Raw genomic sequence first — 13,294 nt, forward strand, 5'->3', positions numbered from 1 at the left:
TCTATGACAACTATAAAGGCGGTTGCATTTTATGTAATAATCCTACAGACATAAATAAGAGCAAAAAACTCATATACGCTTTTCATTTAAGTCAGCCATATCCCTGAGGTTGACTTTTTCCTTTAGATTTTTTAAGCTTTTTTGGGGGGGGAGGATTGTTGGGAGGGGCTGTGCCCCAGCAAAGACAATGTTGGATCCTTAACCCACTACTGAGCCACTAGGGAACTGATTTTTTAAGCTTTCAAGATCGAATAAAATAACACATTTTGTTAATGAAGAAGCCAAGTAAAATATTCAGTCTTAATTTTGAGATCAGACATCCATTCGCTTGGCACTTCAGTAGTACAATGTATTTGAAATATTACTAAAACTGGGTGAAGCTGCTAGACTTTTATCCTAAGACTACCATAAAAATGATGACAAATCAATAAATCTGATAAATTTGGCCAGTTGGTGCATTCTTGCACCCTAAGGATATACAATATATTTCCAAGGATCTGCCAAAAAAAAGTATTCTATAATTCCCAATTAAGATCTTTTTTTACCTTTATTTCTGCTCCTTTTGATTTTTTCTGCCAATCCCATACAGTAAGCATGTGCTCATTGGAGTCATCGATAACACATAAATGAACACCTGAATCCTAAAGAAAAGTCAGTTTAAATAAGGCATTAAAAAATTTTTAGGTAATGCTAAGAAGAAATACCATATTATTAAAATTGCCACCATTAAGATAATCTGAAATCCTTTAAACTCACAGTTCCTTAAGTTTAATAAATACATTAAGACTGTATTTTTAGAAATATAATATTCTTAAAAAATTTCTATTTAAATTTTTCCCCTTAGGTTGATCTTCATTTGCAAATAATGAATTCTGAGGATACTCTAGTCCCTTCTGCACCTTATGCTTCCTTCATGCTTCCTATATTTAATGTATTTTCCTTAAAGTTGATGTGAAATGTATATAATTTCATAACTTTGCTTCTAAATTTTGCTAATTTGATGGAACAAGCTAAAATTAATGGCTATTTTAAAGTATGCCAATTTCAATTTTCCATAATATGCTTGATTTAATTAACATGAATAAACAAGATAAACAAAAACATAACTAAGTTCCTATCTATATTCCTGAAACTATTTTTCATTCACATAATTTATGCTTCCTAGTTTAGGAAAAAAGAACTGTGGATGATACTAAAAGATTAATTTTTTTAGCAGAATTTGTGGTATATGCCTTATGATGTCCATGGAACCAAGAAATATTGTGGTGATGAGTGTGAGGTACTGAGGAAGGGCAGAGCTTACTCTTTATTTTTCTTTCATTCAATATTGGAATGAGTACCTAAACTAGAAAAAATTAAGAGTATGAGACAATCCAAGGCAGTCTTAATACTGTAACAATGGCATCAACAAAATCACAGCAGTTCTTGCTACAGACATACTAGGGGGTTAAAAGAAAAGGCAGTAAATGTATTTCCCTTCTGTCCTCTTATCTAAATGCCTTTCTCCCAATTCATGACTCATCAGACCCCTTGACATTCAGTGCCTTCAAGCTAGTAAAGTTCCTATATCCATTCAAATTTATCTGTCTGCTCTAAAATTGTCCCTTCCTCCTCCATGTCCCACAAAACACCCATAATCCACAATATAGCTGCTGATAGCTAGGAACTGAAGAGATAACGCAAATACATAAATACATTCTAAAGCATGAACAAGGCCCAATACAATCTGGAGGGATATTTGTAGTTGAAACTAAAAATTATGGATCTGAAAATATAGAAGTTCTCCTGTATGCTCTATAATAATTACATATAATTCAAGAATAAATAAAATGCTTAAAGGAGTAACATCTTATTTCCCCCAGAATAAAGCCTTAAGGCTTAGGTAAGATGTCTATACACAGAATTTTAAACTTAAATTTAAAATCATGTTATCATAAATTCAGAACCAAAATAATTCATGATTTCAGTGAATACAAAGGTCTTTTTTTTTGCTCCAACATGACTTTAGGAAAAGGTGATTAATTGTGCAGAATTGGCCAAGTTCTATGCTCATGAATTTTTAAAATGAAACAGATTTCAAGTATAAGCAAAAGCACATCTCTTTGCTTGTTTCAACTGAACTATGCTACACATATGTATTCCTCTATTTCCTGCTCTTACACTGGAATCCTATTTCAGGACAGAACAAAATAAGTATAATTAAGTGTAATATCCTGGATCCTATCTAAACCAAAAAGTACTTCAGTACTTAGGTTAAAATGCTGCCCTCTGATAAGCAACAGCTAACAACTCGTTTTCCAATTCAGAGCTATCACTTTCTATGAACACGCACACATATACACACACAAATGAGCTTAACTTCTTTTTTGGCATCTTTGTGCAGTTGGCTTACCACTTTAAAAACTGTTACTTACTGCTTTTGAAAAATCCAGGCATCCAACTCCACGCTCAAAAGTTCCAAGTCCAATAATCTGCAGTGTAGATAGACTAACTGAATCCCACACTCTAACATGGGGTTGCAAAGGCTGAAAAAACAAGGGGGAAAACACAAGATAGTAGGACTTCACTAGTATTTAGGAAGATGAAAATAAATATCACTACCACAAGAACTGCTCGTCGTCTTAAACACCTAATAAAAGATAGCTATTACATTTACACACAGCCCTCAAAGAATCCTGAGCAGGTATTTTCTTCTTATACTATGAAAATAAGGAAATAACAAAAAAGATATGTATATTATTTGAGTATTTACTATGTGCTATATACTATTTTAAGTACATCACATGTATTAATTTATTTAACTCTCATAGACCTATGGGTTATATGCTATTATAACCACCACTTAACAGACAAGGAAATTGAAAGAGATTTAAATAACTCGCCCATAGACATCCAGCTATTAAAAGGTGGAGTCAGGATTCTAACTCCAGCAAATTTGCTCTGGAAATTCTGCTTTTAGCATTACTTTCATTCCTGAGAAAATCAGACTTTTAAAAAAATCACTGTCCAATAAACTGCTAAGGAAATGGTCCTTAAATAGACTTTAGAACAGGAAGGGTCTTAAAAGTCATCCAATATAACACCTTCAACTCCTTTTCTTTAAAGAAACAGAAGCCACAGAATGTCATGAGTACAGTCATATATAAGCTAATCAGTTATTAATATTCACTGTTGAACCTTACAAATAGGGGATTTTTAAAATGTAAGCCAATTTAATAGTATTTAATAATAACTGAAAAAATTTAAGGGTAATCAATTCTGGTCACATATAAAATCAAGGGGTCTATCAATTCAGGGAAATTATAGTTACCTCCTAGGAAAACACTGATAACTTATTCTATGGTTAACAAAAACTTTAACAAGCTCAGTTCTCTCATTTTTATAAGTAAATAGTGTCTTTAGGGAGAACACATTCCTTTTCCCCTGCTTACACTAGAAATCTCTTAACAGTTTTAAAAGAATTTTTAAAAAAGAGCTGTGCTTAAAATTATAATAAATTCTATTCTAATGCAGTATCACTAGGTACAGAATGCATAAAATTGTGCCACTCACCCTTCCATCCTTATCCACTCCAGCTATCTGTCCAGTTGCAATCCTAATTTTGTCAGGATGTATAGCAAGGCTAGAAAGTGGTATTAACAACAATTTTAAATATAAGAAAGATGTAAAACTGCAGATCTATGCCTCAGTGTATTTTTCAAGTCATTTTTAATCATTAAAAAAAAATCTCACCGTGACTAATTTTTTAAAATTTTCTTCAGCAAATCAAATAGCCATCAATTACCTAAAGGATTTCTTTTCTAAGTTTTTTTTTGTTTTTTTTTTTTTTCTTTTTAGGGCCGCTCTCACGGCACATGGAGGTTCCCAGGCTAGGGGTCGAATCGGAGCTGTAGCTGCCGGCCTACGCCACAGCCACAGCAACGCCAGATCCAAGTCTCATCTGTGACCTACACCACAGCTCACGGCAACTACGGATCCTTAACCCACTGAGCAAGGCCAGGGATGGAACCTGCAACCTCATGGTTCCTAGTCAGATTTGTTAACCACTGTCCACAACGGGAACTTCTTTTCTAAGTTTTGAGCTGTACCTCTTCTTCCTTTGTTAAACTGAATAAATGACTGGAACACTAAATTTGAAGAAAATATTTACTCAAATATTATTGTGGTATGATAAACTGTTTTCATTTGTTCAAGTTCCTTTCTAGTCCTGCACCTAGGAATAAATATTCACACAGTTCTACTACAGTAAAGGTGCAATAGTGCATCATGTAATTTTACTTTATTAAAACATAAGCACTTTCCCATTTTGCTACATAATCTTTACACATATTATTGACTTAAAAGCTCTTCTGCCATTTCTATTTTTCTACAAAGGAACACATCAAATCCTTAATTGCTAGGCCACCAGGGAATGCCTTTAATTAGTTCTTAATGCTAATCTCTTCTAAGTCAAACTCTGGCAAGGAACTTTTAAGTACAAATTGAAAATGGCACAACATTTATGTTCACATTTCTCGTGACAAACATACCAGTGATAACCAAGATTTTTAAGAAGACGTCTTCCTGTCCATATCTAGAATCCTTCTACATCTTGCAACCAAGGGGTAAGCTCAAAGTGAGAACATAGGGGAGTTCTCATTGTGGCTCAGTGGCAACAAACCCAACTAGTATTCATGAGGATGCAGGTTCAATCCCTGGGCTTGCTCAGTGAATTAAGGATCCGGCACTGCTGTGAGCTGCGGTGTCGATTGCAGACATTGTTCGGATCCTGTGTTGCTGTGGCTGTGGCATAGGTCAGGAGCTGCAGCTCCGATGTGATTTCTAGCCTGGGTATTTCCATATGCCGCAGGTACAGCCCTAAAGAGAGCCACCCCCCAAAAAAGTGAGAATATAAATTTTTTGTTCTTGGTATGTATTGCTCATTACTCTCCAGAAAAGTGGTTATCATTTTAACTGCTATAAATAAATAAAAGTGTTTTAAAAGTTTCACTACAATTTCCCTATATCTTTTAGAATGCCTTGATAATTTAATTGGTATAAATGGTATCATTTTAATTTCTCTGACTGCTAGGGAGGCTAGAATTTGTCAGTATATTTCTTTAATCCTATTTTCTCTTAAATAGTTTAAGTCCTCTATTGAGGTCCATTATATTAAAAATCTAATATTAACATTTTGCCATATTTAATGCAAATCTTTTAAAACACATTTTAAAAAGTAAAATTGCTATATTAGGAAATATATGTGCATGGTTCAAATGTCAAAAGCTATAAAAAGACATATTGAAAATGTGTCTTTCTTACCCTGCCCCATCTGCTAAAATCTCATCTACTTCACTACCTGCAACCCTGATTAATCACTGTGATCAGTTTCTTTTTATTAATAATTCTGGAAAATTTTTACATAAGTGGAAGCCCAGATAAACATTTATTTTCTACCTCCTTTTACACAAATGGTAGTATACCACACATTTTCCCCTTTCTTTAAATTCTGTACCTAGGAGTGTATCTTAGGGATCTTTCCATAGCAATACACAAAGACCTTCCTCATTCTTGCTTTATAGCTGCATGGTAACCTATAGGTGCACCACAGTGTCACTAGTCCCAGCTACAAGATATTTAGGTTACTTCCAATCTTTACTATCACGAATGATCTCGTCAATAACTGTACATATATTATTGTTCTGGTAAAACACTCGGTATTTTAGTCAACTCTAAAAGTTTAATATCTATAATATTTTAATGGTCTAACATATATTAGAGTAATTTTTTCTAGATAAAGATACAGCTGCCAGAATAGGACAGAGAAGATAAGCTTTTAAATACTGGAAAATAATGAATTTAAGCAACAAATAATTGAAGCTAAGAAGGAGTAAAATTAATTGAGTAATTTATAAACATGCCTAAGCATATAAAAAGAGTTCTCACATTTTTTACAGTTTGACACCCTATGGGATACTTTGATCCTATTCAGCCATGATTTCTTCCTCCACTGCCCAAAATCCTCACTTCCAAAATTTATCTAATAAAGTAAACCCTCATTAAATATTTAGAAACCAATAATCACTGACTAGTCTGGCCCACATGTATTTGGTGTTATAGGCCAGAGGAAAAGACTATAAAAGATCACAGAAAACAGAAGAAGTCCCAACTGAGATTTATAGGTGCTATGTTTTACTGCTGCAAATACCACATCAACCATTTTGGAGACCTTTAAGTCTTTTCTTTCTTTTAAAACATATTCTTAACAATGCCCATAATATCCTTATGTTCTGAGTTTTCCTTAAGAAACCATTTTTAATAAAAACCCATATTTAAAAAAATACACAAGTAAGAACATGAAATTAAAAAATGAACAAATGTTAAGAGGATACCAACCATTTCACACAGTCTGTATGACCCAGGTAGTGTCGTTGAGTTCTCTCCTCATAATTAAATAGTACTACTACTGATGCTATGAAATAAACAATTTCCCCAGTAGGAAGAAGGTAAACATTAGCCCGACAGTCCTTTCCACGATAACCATATCTTAAAAGAAAGAGTCAAGGTTTTTAATCAACATACTTTTCAAAGTGATAAATGAACAAATTTTTCATGGATACTGAGGGAAAATAGGAAGGTATAAGGAAAAGGACCAGACTGGAACTAGAAAACTCATGTCCTGCCACTAGCCCTTGTGTAAACTTGAGACTTTTAATATGCTTCAATCTTAGTTTCTGCATTCAACAAATAAACATATCTTGAGCTCCTAATGTGTGTCAGGCACAGAAATGAACACAGAGTTCTGAACAAAACAAATGTAGGGTCCATGTCCCTGGAGTTAAAGCTTTTGCAAAGGTGACAAAAATTAACCCAAATATATCATTAGAAATTATTGGAAGAAAAACAACAGGATGCTAGGAGAAAGCATAAAAGGAGGATATAATTTAAATGGAGGGAGAAGGAGTTCCCTGATGGCCTAACAGGTTAAGGACCTGGCTTTGTCACTGTTGTGGCACAGGTTCGATATCTGGCCCAGGAACTTCTGCATGCCTCAGGGACGGCCCAAAACCACCCCCCCCAAAACAAACAACAAAACAAAAACAAAAACACCCCCAAAACTAATTTTTAAAACAAAAAAATGGAAACAAAGATATCAAAAGAGCTATCTGAGGAAAGAAAAATGAAGAGATAGAGATCAAAAGAGCAATCTGAAAAAGTGACATTTATTCTTGCCCTAAGATGAATAAGAGACAGCCAGGCATTGTCTCATCCTGGCAGTGTCCGCTAAAAAAGTTGTGCAAAAAGAATCACAGGATTGGTGAGTTTTCTTAAGCTAATTTCTGTCAAAAGGAGGGAATGATTCAAAGGGTAGGGGAAGTAGATTTAAGAGATTGGAGGCAAAGAGCAGAGTTCAAACTATTAGCTTCCTTCTACTTAACTGAGTTTCTCAGAGGTTCTAAGAAAAGTAAGACTTTCTAAGTGAAATTAAGAGAGCTCTGTTTTATATACTGTTTTATATACTCATTTTTTTTTTTTTAAAGTTTGGTGGTAAGGAAGTTAATTCTGGAATTAGAATCCACTTGCTAATCTGAACTCTTAATAAAACAATTCACATTACTTTCTAGGTTACAAGATGCTTAACTGACGTTTTCTTACTCAATTCTTATAATGGACTTGTGAGGTAGGGGTTATTAACCTCTTTTTTAAGTGAAGGAAGCAGGGCTAAGTGGGAGAGCCAAGACTCGAACACCAGTCTTTCTAGTCTGATGCCTTTTCTACCACACCGAAAGTACCTGCCTCCATGTTCACAGAACAGTGTTTACCCTATCTGATATTAATTTTGGTAGTTCTGAATTGCTAATAGCAAAATATATTTAATATATGAAAGAGTTACAGATGACATCTCTTTACTTTCTTAAGTATCTTGCTATGTTTATTACATTTACTTTTTTGGGTATAGAGACAATTTTGATAGAAGTTAGGTAAACAAATATTTCTTAAACTAAAGACGAAGCAAACAGATTTGCTGTCATGACAGGAAAGGATACACCCACTCCAGTTTGAGCTTCTCAGGAGGCAGTTCTGTTCTGATGTCGTCATAGTTGTCAACATCAGAAGGAATGAACATTGTGATTGGCCGACCTCGCATAAACATTTTAATATATTCTCCTTCTGTTGAAACACAAGGAAAAAAAATGATATGTATTTGCTGAACGTCATAGAAAAGTGGATTATTAAAGTGATACAATAAAACAAGATAAAAAATAGCTATAGTTCTATTCTCATTACATATACTTACTTTTGTCTAATGAACTAACCAAAATACTGGAGGAAAAACCATTGGTCACTTTCCTGAGAATAACTATTTTCATAATTAAAATATAAATTATCTCTAAGTTTCATAATTAAAATATAAATTATCTGTATTTCATAATTAAAATATCAATTATCTGTAAATATTTCAACAAGAAGGCCAGGAAAGCTGAGGTGGAAAAATGCAAATGAAAATCATTTTGTGATGGAACTTTCCATGACAGATGAAAAGAAGATTATCAGGATAGACAACAACCATGTCCACCAGGCTACCTGATCAACCTACTGACATTTAACACAAAACACATGGCCTCAGAATATACCACGAAGAGGGGTCAGACATCTTCATAAATCAGGACGGGGATAAAGACTAAGAGCTCTTTTGCACAGGTCAGTAAACAGAGCTGGGAGGAAAAGAGGACCAACTTCTCTCACTTCACAACTGTGCCTACCATCAGTCTTGAGTCTAAGCAACTAAATTCAATTATGATAGACGAACATTTTATTTTTTATTTTTTTTGTCTTTTTGCCTCTTCTAGGGCCGGTTCCCGTGGCATATGAAGGTTCCCAGGCTAGGGGTCTAATTGGAGCCGTAGCCACCAGCCTACACCACAGCCACAGCAATGCAGGATCTGAGCCGCATCTGCAACCTACATCCACAGCTCACGGCAATGCTGGATCCTCAACCCACTGAGCGAGGCCAGGGATGGAACCCACAACCTCATGGTTCCTAGTTGGATTTGTTAACCACTGAGCCACAACGGGAACTCCAACAACTACTGATTTATATAAATAAAAGATGTTTATGCTTCTGTGTTTATAGCTATGTTTCTAACTGGAAAAGTGTTTCCTAGCACTGTCTTTAAAATGTTAGTCTAGGAGTTCCCGTCATGGCTCAGTGGTTAACGAATCCGACTAGGAACCATGAGGTTGCGGGTTTGAGCCCTGGCCTCGCTCAGTGGGTTGAGGATCCGGCGTTGCTGTGAGCTGTGGTGTAGGTTGCAGACGCGGCTCGGATCCCGAGTTGCTGTGGCTTTGGTGTAGGCTGGTGGCTACAGCTCCGATTCGACCCCTAGCCTGGGAATCTCCATATGCCGGGGGAGCGGCTCTAGAAGAGGCAAAAAGACAAAACAAACAAACAAAAATGCAACAGTCTAAAACTAAATATGTTAAAAAGATAACTCCAGAATCAAATCACTATTCATTTTATACTTTTTACAAATGAAAACAATACTTCACTTAAGTGAGATTGTTTCTTATGTCTTAAAAAGCAATCCATCCCTGGCCCCAGCATCACGACCTATATATAGACAGGTTTAATGAATGTTGATAGTGGTTGTGAAATGTTTACAAAAGAACTTTTCTAAAAGGGAAGGAGAAAAGGGACTAAAACCTAAAAGAAAAGCACCTAAAAGGGACTGAGTACAAAAGCACAGGTAGTGTCTAGAACTAGCTAACTTGTCTAGCATGATATGAAAAATAGGATCAGAAAGAGACGGAAAAAGTGATCATCAACCAGAGGCTTCTACAACCTTAGGACCTCTAAAAATGACCTAAGGAGAAGAGTACGTAATAATTCAATAGTTTATGTAATGCAAACCATGAAAGAAAGAGGAAAGAGAAATTATTTGCTGAATGTCTCCAAGTGTTTCTTCAGAGTTAGATTTTTAAAACTGTGCTTGTTATGGGTGAGAAGTTCAAGTTATTTTTATTACTACTCACAATGTGCTCGGGCTCAGGGTTTGATCTAAGAACAGGCTAAGACCTCCCACGCCATGGTTTTAACATCACATGATGTTATGTCTTTATTTCTTCTGAATCTAAGAGTGGGCTCTGCTTCCTGATGAGTTTTAGCATAGCTGGACTTTGATGATAACTAAATGACTGTCATCTGTAGCTATTTCCCTTTGGCAATCATCTTTATCCATATCTCCTTGTCATTTTTTTGCATAGCTTACTTTCTTATAGGTGTCAATTTGTTACGTAGCTTTCCTCCTCCTCCTTTTTTTTTTTTTTTAAGAATAAAAATTCTTAAAAGGAGATATCCTGTGCTTTGGAATTTTTTTCCAAGATCAATAAGTGGTCTATAGCATAAATGCTTTCTGAATGAAAAAATAAAACATTTAATAGATGTTTCTATTACCAGTTAAAAGAGACTATATGTCCAGCAAAAGGAATGGGTTAGGGATAGTATCAAAGGAAAAAAAGTACTCTCCTTTACTAGGACAGTTCAGAATACTGCAGTGACCCTTTACCAACATAGTATAGACAGAGGAACTGGTGTTCCCATTACAGCTCAGTGGGTTAAGAACACAACAGTGTCCACGAGGATGCGGGCTTGATCCCTGGTCTTGCTCAGGGGGTTAAGTATCCGGTGTTGCTGCAAGCTGTGGAATAGGTCACAGATGCAGCTTAGATCTGGTGTGGCTGTGGTGTAGGCCTGCAGCTGCAGCTTTGATTTGATTCCCTGGCACGGAAACTTCCATATGCCGCAGGAGCAGCCATTAAAAAAAAGAAAAAAGAAAAAAAAATCCAGTGAGAAGATTATTGGAGTAAGTTTAATAAAGCGACCATATGAAAAGGGAGTTGAAATTTTAAAAAAATAATAAAAGAGGAACTATGTATCTAGTGCCCATAAACTTTTCTATAAAATAGAAATGGCAATGCATGTTAGGATGAAAATGCCTTTCCTGCCTGTAAACTGGCAGTATATTTGTTAGAGGCCAAGTATATAATCTAGGCACTGCAAAAAATTTCCGAGACTAAGAGGGAGGCAATACACTACAATGGAAAGAGCATGAGCTTTGGAAAAAGACTGATTGGGATCTGAACCACAGCCTTACTCCTTCCTAGCTATGTGACTTTGGCCTCATTTTCCGAAGGGATCCGAGCCTCGTCTGCAACCTACACCACAGCTCACAGCAACCCGCCGGATCGTCAGCCCACTGAGCAAGGCCAGGGATCGAACCCGCAACCTCATGGTTCCTAGTCATATTCGTTAACCACTGCACCATGACAGGAACTCCTAAATTCTGGAATTGCAAAGTTTCGGATACCATCTCAGAAACAACAAAGAAACATTCTACCTGTAGCTCAATTAAGGGCTTTGGCTTTTTTGGTTTGTTTCCAAATGCACACCCTCTCAGCAGGCGATAAAATATGCCTTCTCTCAGTAGGTAACAAAATAAAGAGACAGGGTCAGTAGGAACTGCTATCCTGTATTATTACAGGTAAATTTTACCCATTCTTTCAAACACAATGCTCAGTTTACACAGGTGTGATCAGGTTTTAAGACAGAACATGCCTTGAGCCAACAGGTCAGAAAACACAAGGCCCTGAACGAAAGAACCTGCATTGGAATTCTTTAAATGTAGATTAAACACGAGTTAGTGAAGGTATGGGGGGCTGTCCTCCAGTTTCTGTCTGTTACAAGAAAAAGCTTCTAGAAAGCACTTAGTGATGTCTAGTTTAAGTATTAAGTATATGTGAAGAAAATGAGATCTAAGGTCTCAAGAGTCATAGGGAAATTTTTATTATCAGATAAAGAATGTTTCTTCATAATTTACTTTGGCAAATGAAATTTGTAGTTTCTATCCAACCAACACTCATAATTTTGGTCCTTGTAGGATTCTGATTTTTTTTTTTTTTTTCAGTATGAACAGTATTTTCTCTCTGGAGGAAGCTAAAATATACAGAAAATCTGCCCAGTAAGCTACAAGCACCATGCTGTAAATTCTAACTGTGAATAAAAATGCAGGAAAATTTATTTATTGTTTTTTGTTTACATAAATAAATAAATAAATAAATACATTGAGAACTATGTCTAGATACTCATGTCGCAACAGAAGAAAGGGTGGGGGAAAAAACTGTAACTGCAATGTATACATCTAAGGATAACCTGACCCCCTGCTGTACAGTGGGAAAATTAAAAAAAAAAATAAAATAAATAATAAATAAATAAATAAAGGAGTTCCCACTGTGGCTCAGCGGAAACAAATCTGACTAGTGTACCTGAGGATGCAGGGTCAATCCCTGGCCTTGCTCAGTGGGTTAAGGATCTGGTGTTAACATGAGCTGTGGTGTAGGTCACAGACAGCTTGGATCTGGCATTGCTGTGACTGTGGCATAGGCCAGCAGATACAGCTCAGATTCGACCCCTGGCTCAGAAACCTCCGTATGCTGCAGGAACAGCCCTAAAAAGACAGAAAAAAACAAGTCAAAAACAAAAAAAAACCTTATCAAATGAATAATATTGTACTAGGACCTAAGTACTACATCTAATAATAAAGAGTCTTACAGGAAAAATTATTCATAGTTTTAATTTTGATGTGCTAAGTCTATTTATCTTGTGATGGGAAAGAATCCAACAGACCTAGGGAAAAGAGTAATGAAAGGGGCTTAAGCTTCAAGGATATGAGTATAGACAAGGATCTGAGTTAGTAAGAGCCTCTTCTTAGTGGTAAAACATGTCCTTTCCCCACACCGAGCCTCATGTATATCTCATTCCACCTCCTACTGCTTTCAACCACGGTTTCCTTCCGTCTAAGTGCTAATCACGGTGTGCAATGTACTGCTCTTCTCTGCTGTACCTGCAGGACACAGACCTCTCAGGTAATTTTCTCTGCTTCCACTCATCTATATGTACCAAATGTAAATAGGCTTGTTTTCTATTCAAAACAGATGATTTAGAGCAAGTCACACATCTGTCAAAAAAGAGCTAAAGAAATTAATAAATCATATTTTTAAAAGACTGTCCAAAAATGACAGCTATTTTAGATTAGTAGTTCAAGTATAAGAAAATGTACTGTGAAATGTATTTTTAATGGTCATCTTTTCATCTTAACTCCACATATTTGAGTGTGAAGTTTTACTGTCATATATATTAGTAACTAAAATTTACTTCGTTCTATATGCCAAGTACTATGTTTAAACACTTTATTATCTATAATTTTGTAATAATCCTTTGAGGGTTTATTACTATCTCAATTATAGATGAGAAAAC

General features: G+C 35.6%; 1 protein-coding gene and 1 long non-coding RNA gene across 18 annotated transcripts in view; both read right to left on the minus strand.

The window, feature by feature from the left end:
- LOC146404854 (uncharacterized) overlaps window positions 1–13,294 on the minus strand; it is a 1,116,837-nt gene that overhangs the window by 64,142 nt on the left and 1,039,401 nt on the right. The window lies entirely within an intron of this gene.
- Window positions 1–13,294, minus strand: part of EML4 (EMAP like 4) — a 150,007-nt gene that overhangs the window by 50,426 nt on the left and 86,287 nt on the right. For all 15 annotated transcript variants that reach the window (XR_014842088.1, XR_014842086.1, XR_014842087.1 and 12 more), the window contains 5 exons: window positions 8,028–8,151; window positions 6,376–6,525; window positions 3,553–3,622; window positions 2,415–2,525; window positions 546–641 (listed from right to left, as the gene is read on the minus strand). Coding sequence is in view for 9 of the 15 variants with exons in the window: in XM_021087582.2 (XP_020943241.1) it covers window positions 546–641; window positions 2,415–2,525; window positions 3,553–3,622; window positions 6,376–6,525; window positions 8,028–8,151 (551 nt within the window). In the remaining 6 variants the exon portion in view is untranslated. The remainder of the gene's footprint in view (window positions 1–545; window positions 642–2,414; window positions 2,526–3,552; window positions 3,623–6,375; window positions 6,526–8,027; window positions 8,152–13,294) is intronic.

The sequence above is a fragment of the Sus scrofa genome, chromosome 3 (assembly GCF_054392235.1).
Source record: "Sus scrofa isolate SSC_HxYL_T2T_F1_AM1 chromosome 3, Sscrofa_HxYL_maternal_Yorkshire_Landrace_v2.0, whole genome shotgun sequence".
Taxonomy (NCBI): Eukaryota; Metazoa; Chordata; class Mammalia; order Artiodactyla; family Suidae; genus Sus; species Sus scrofa.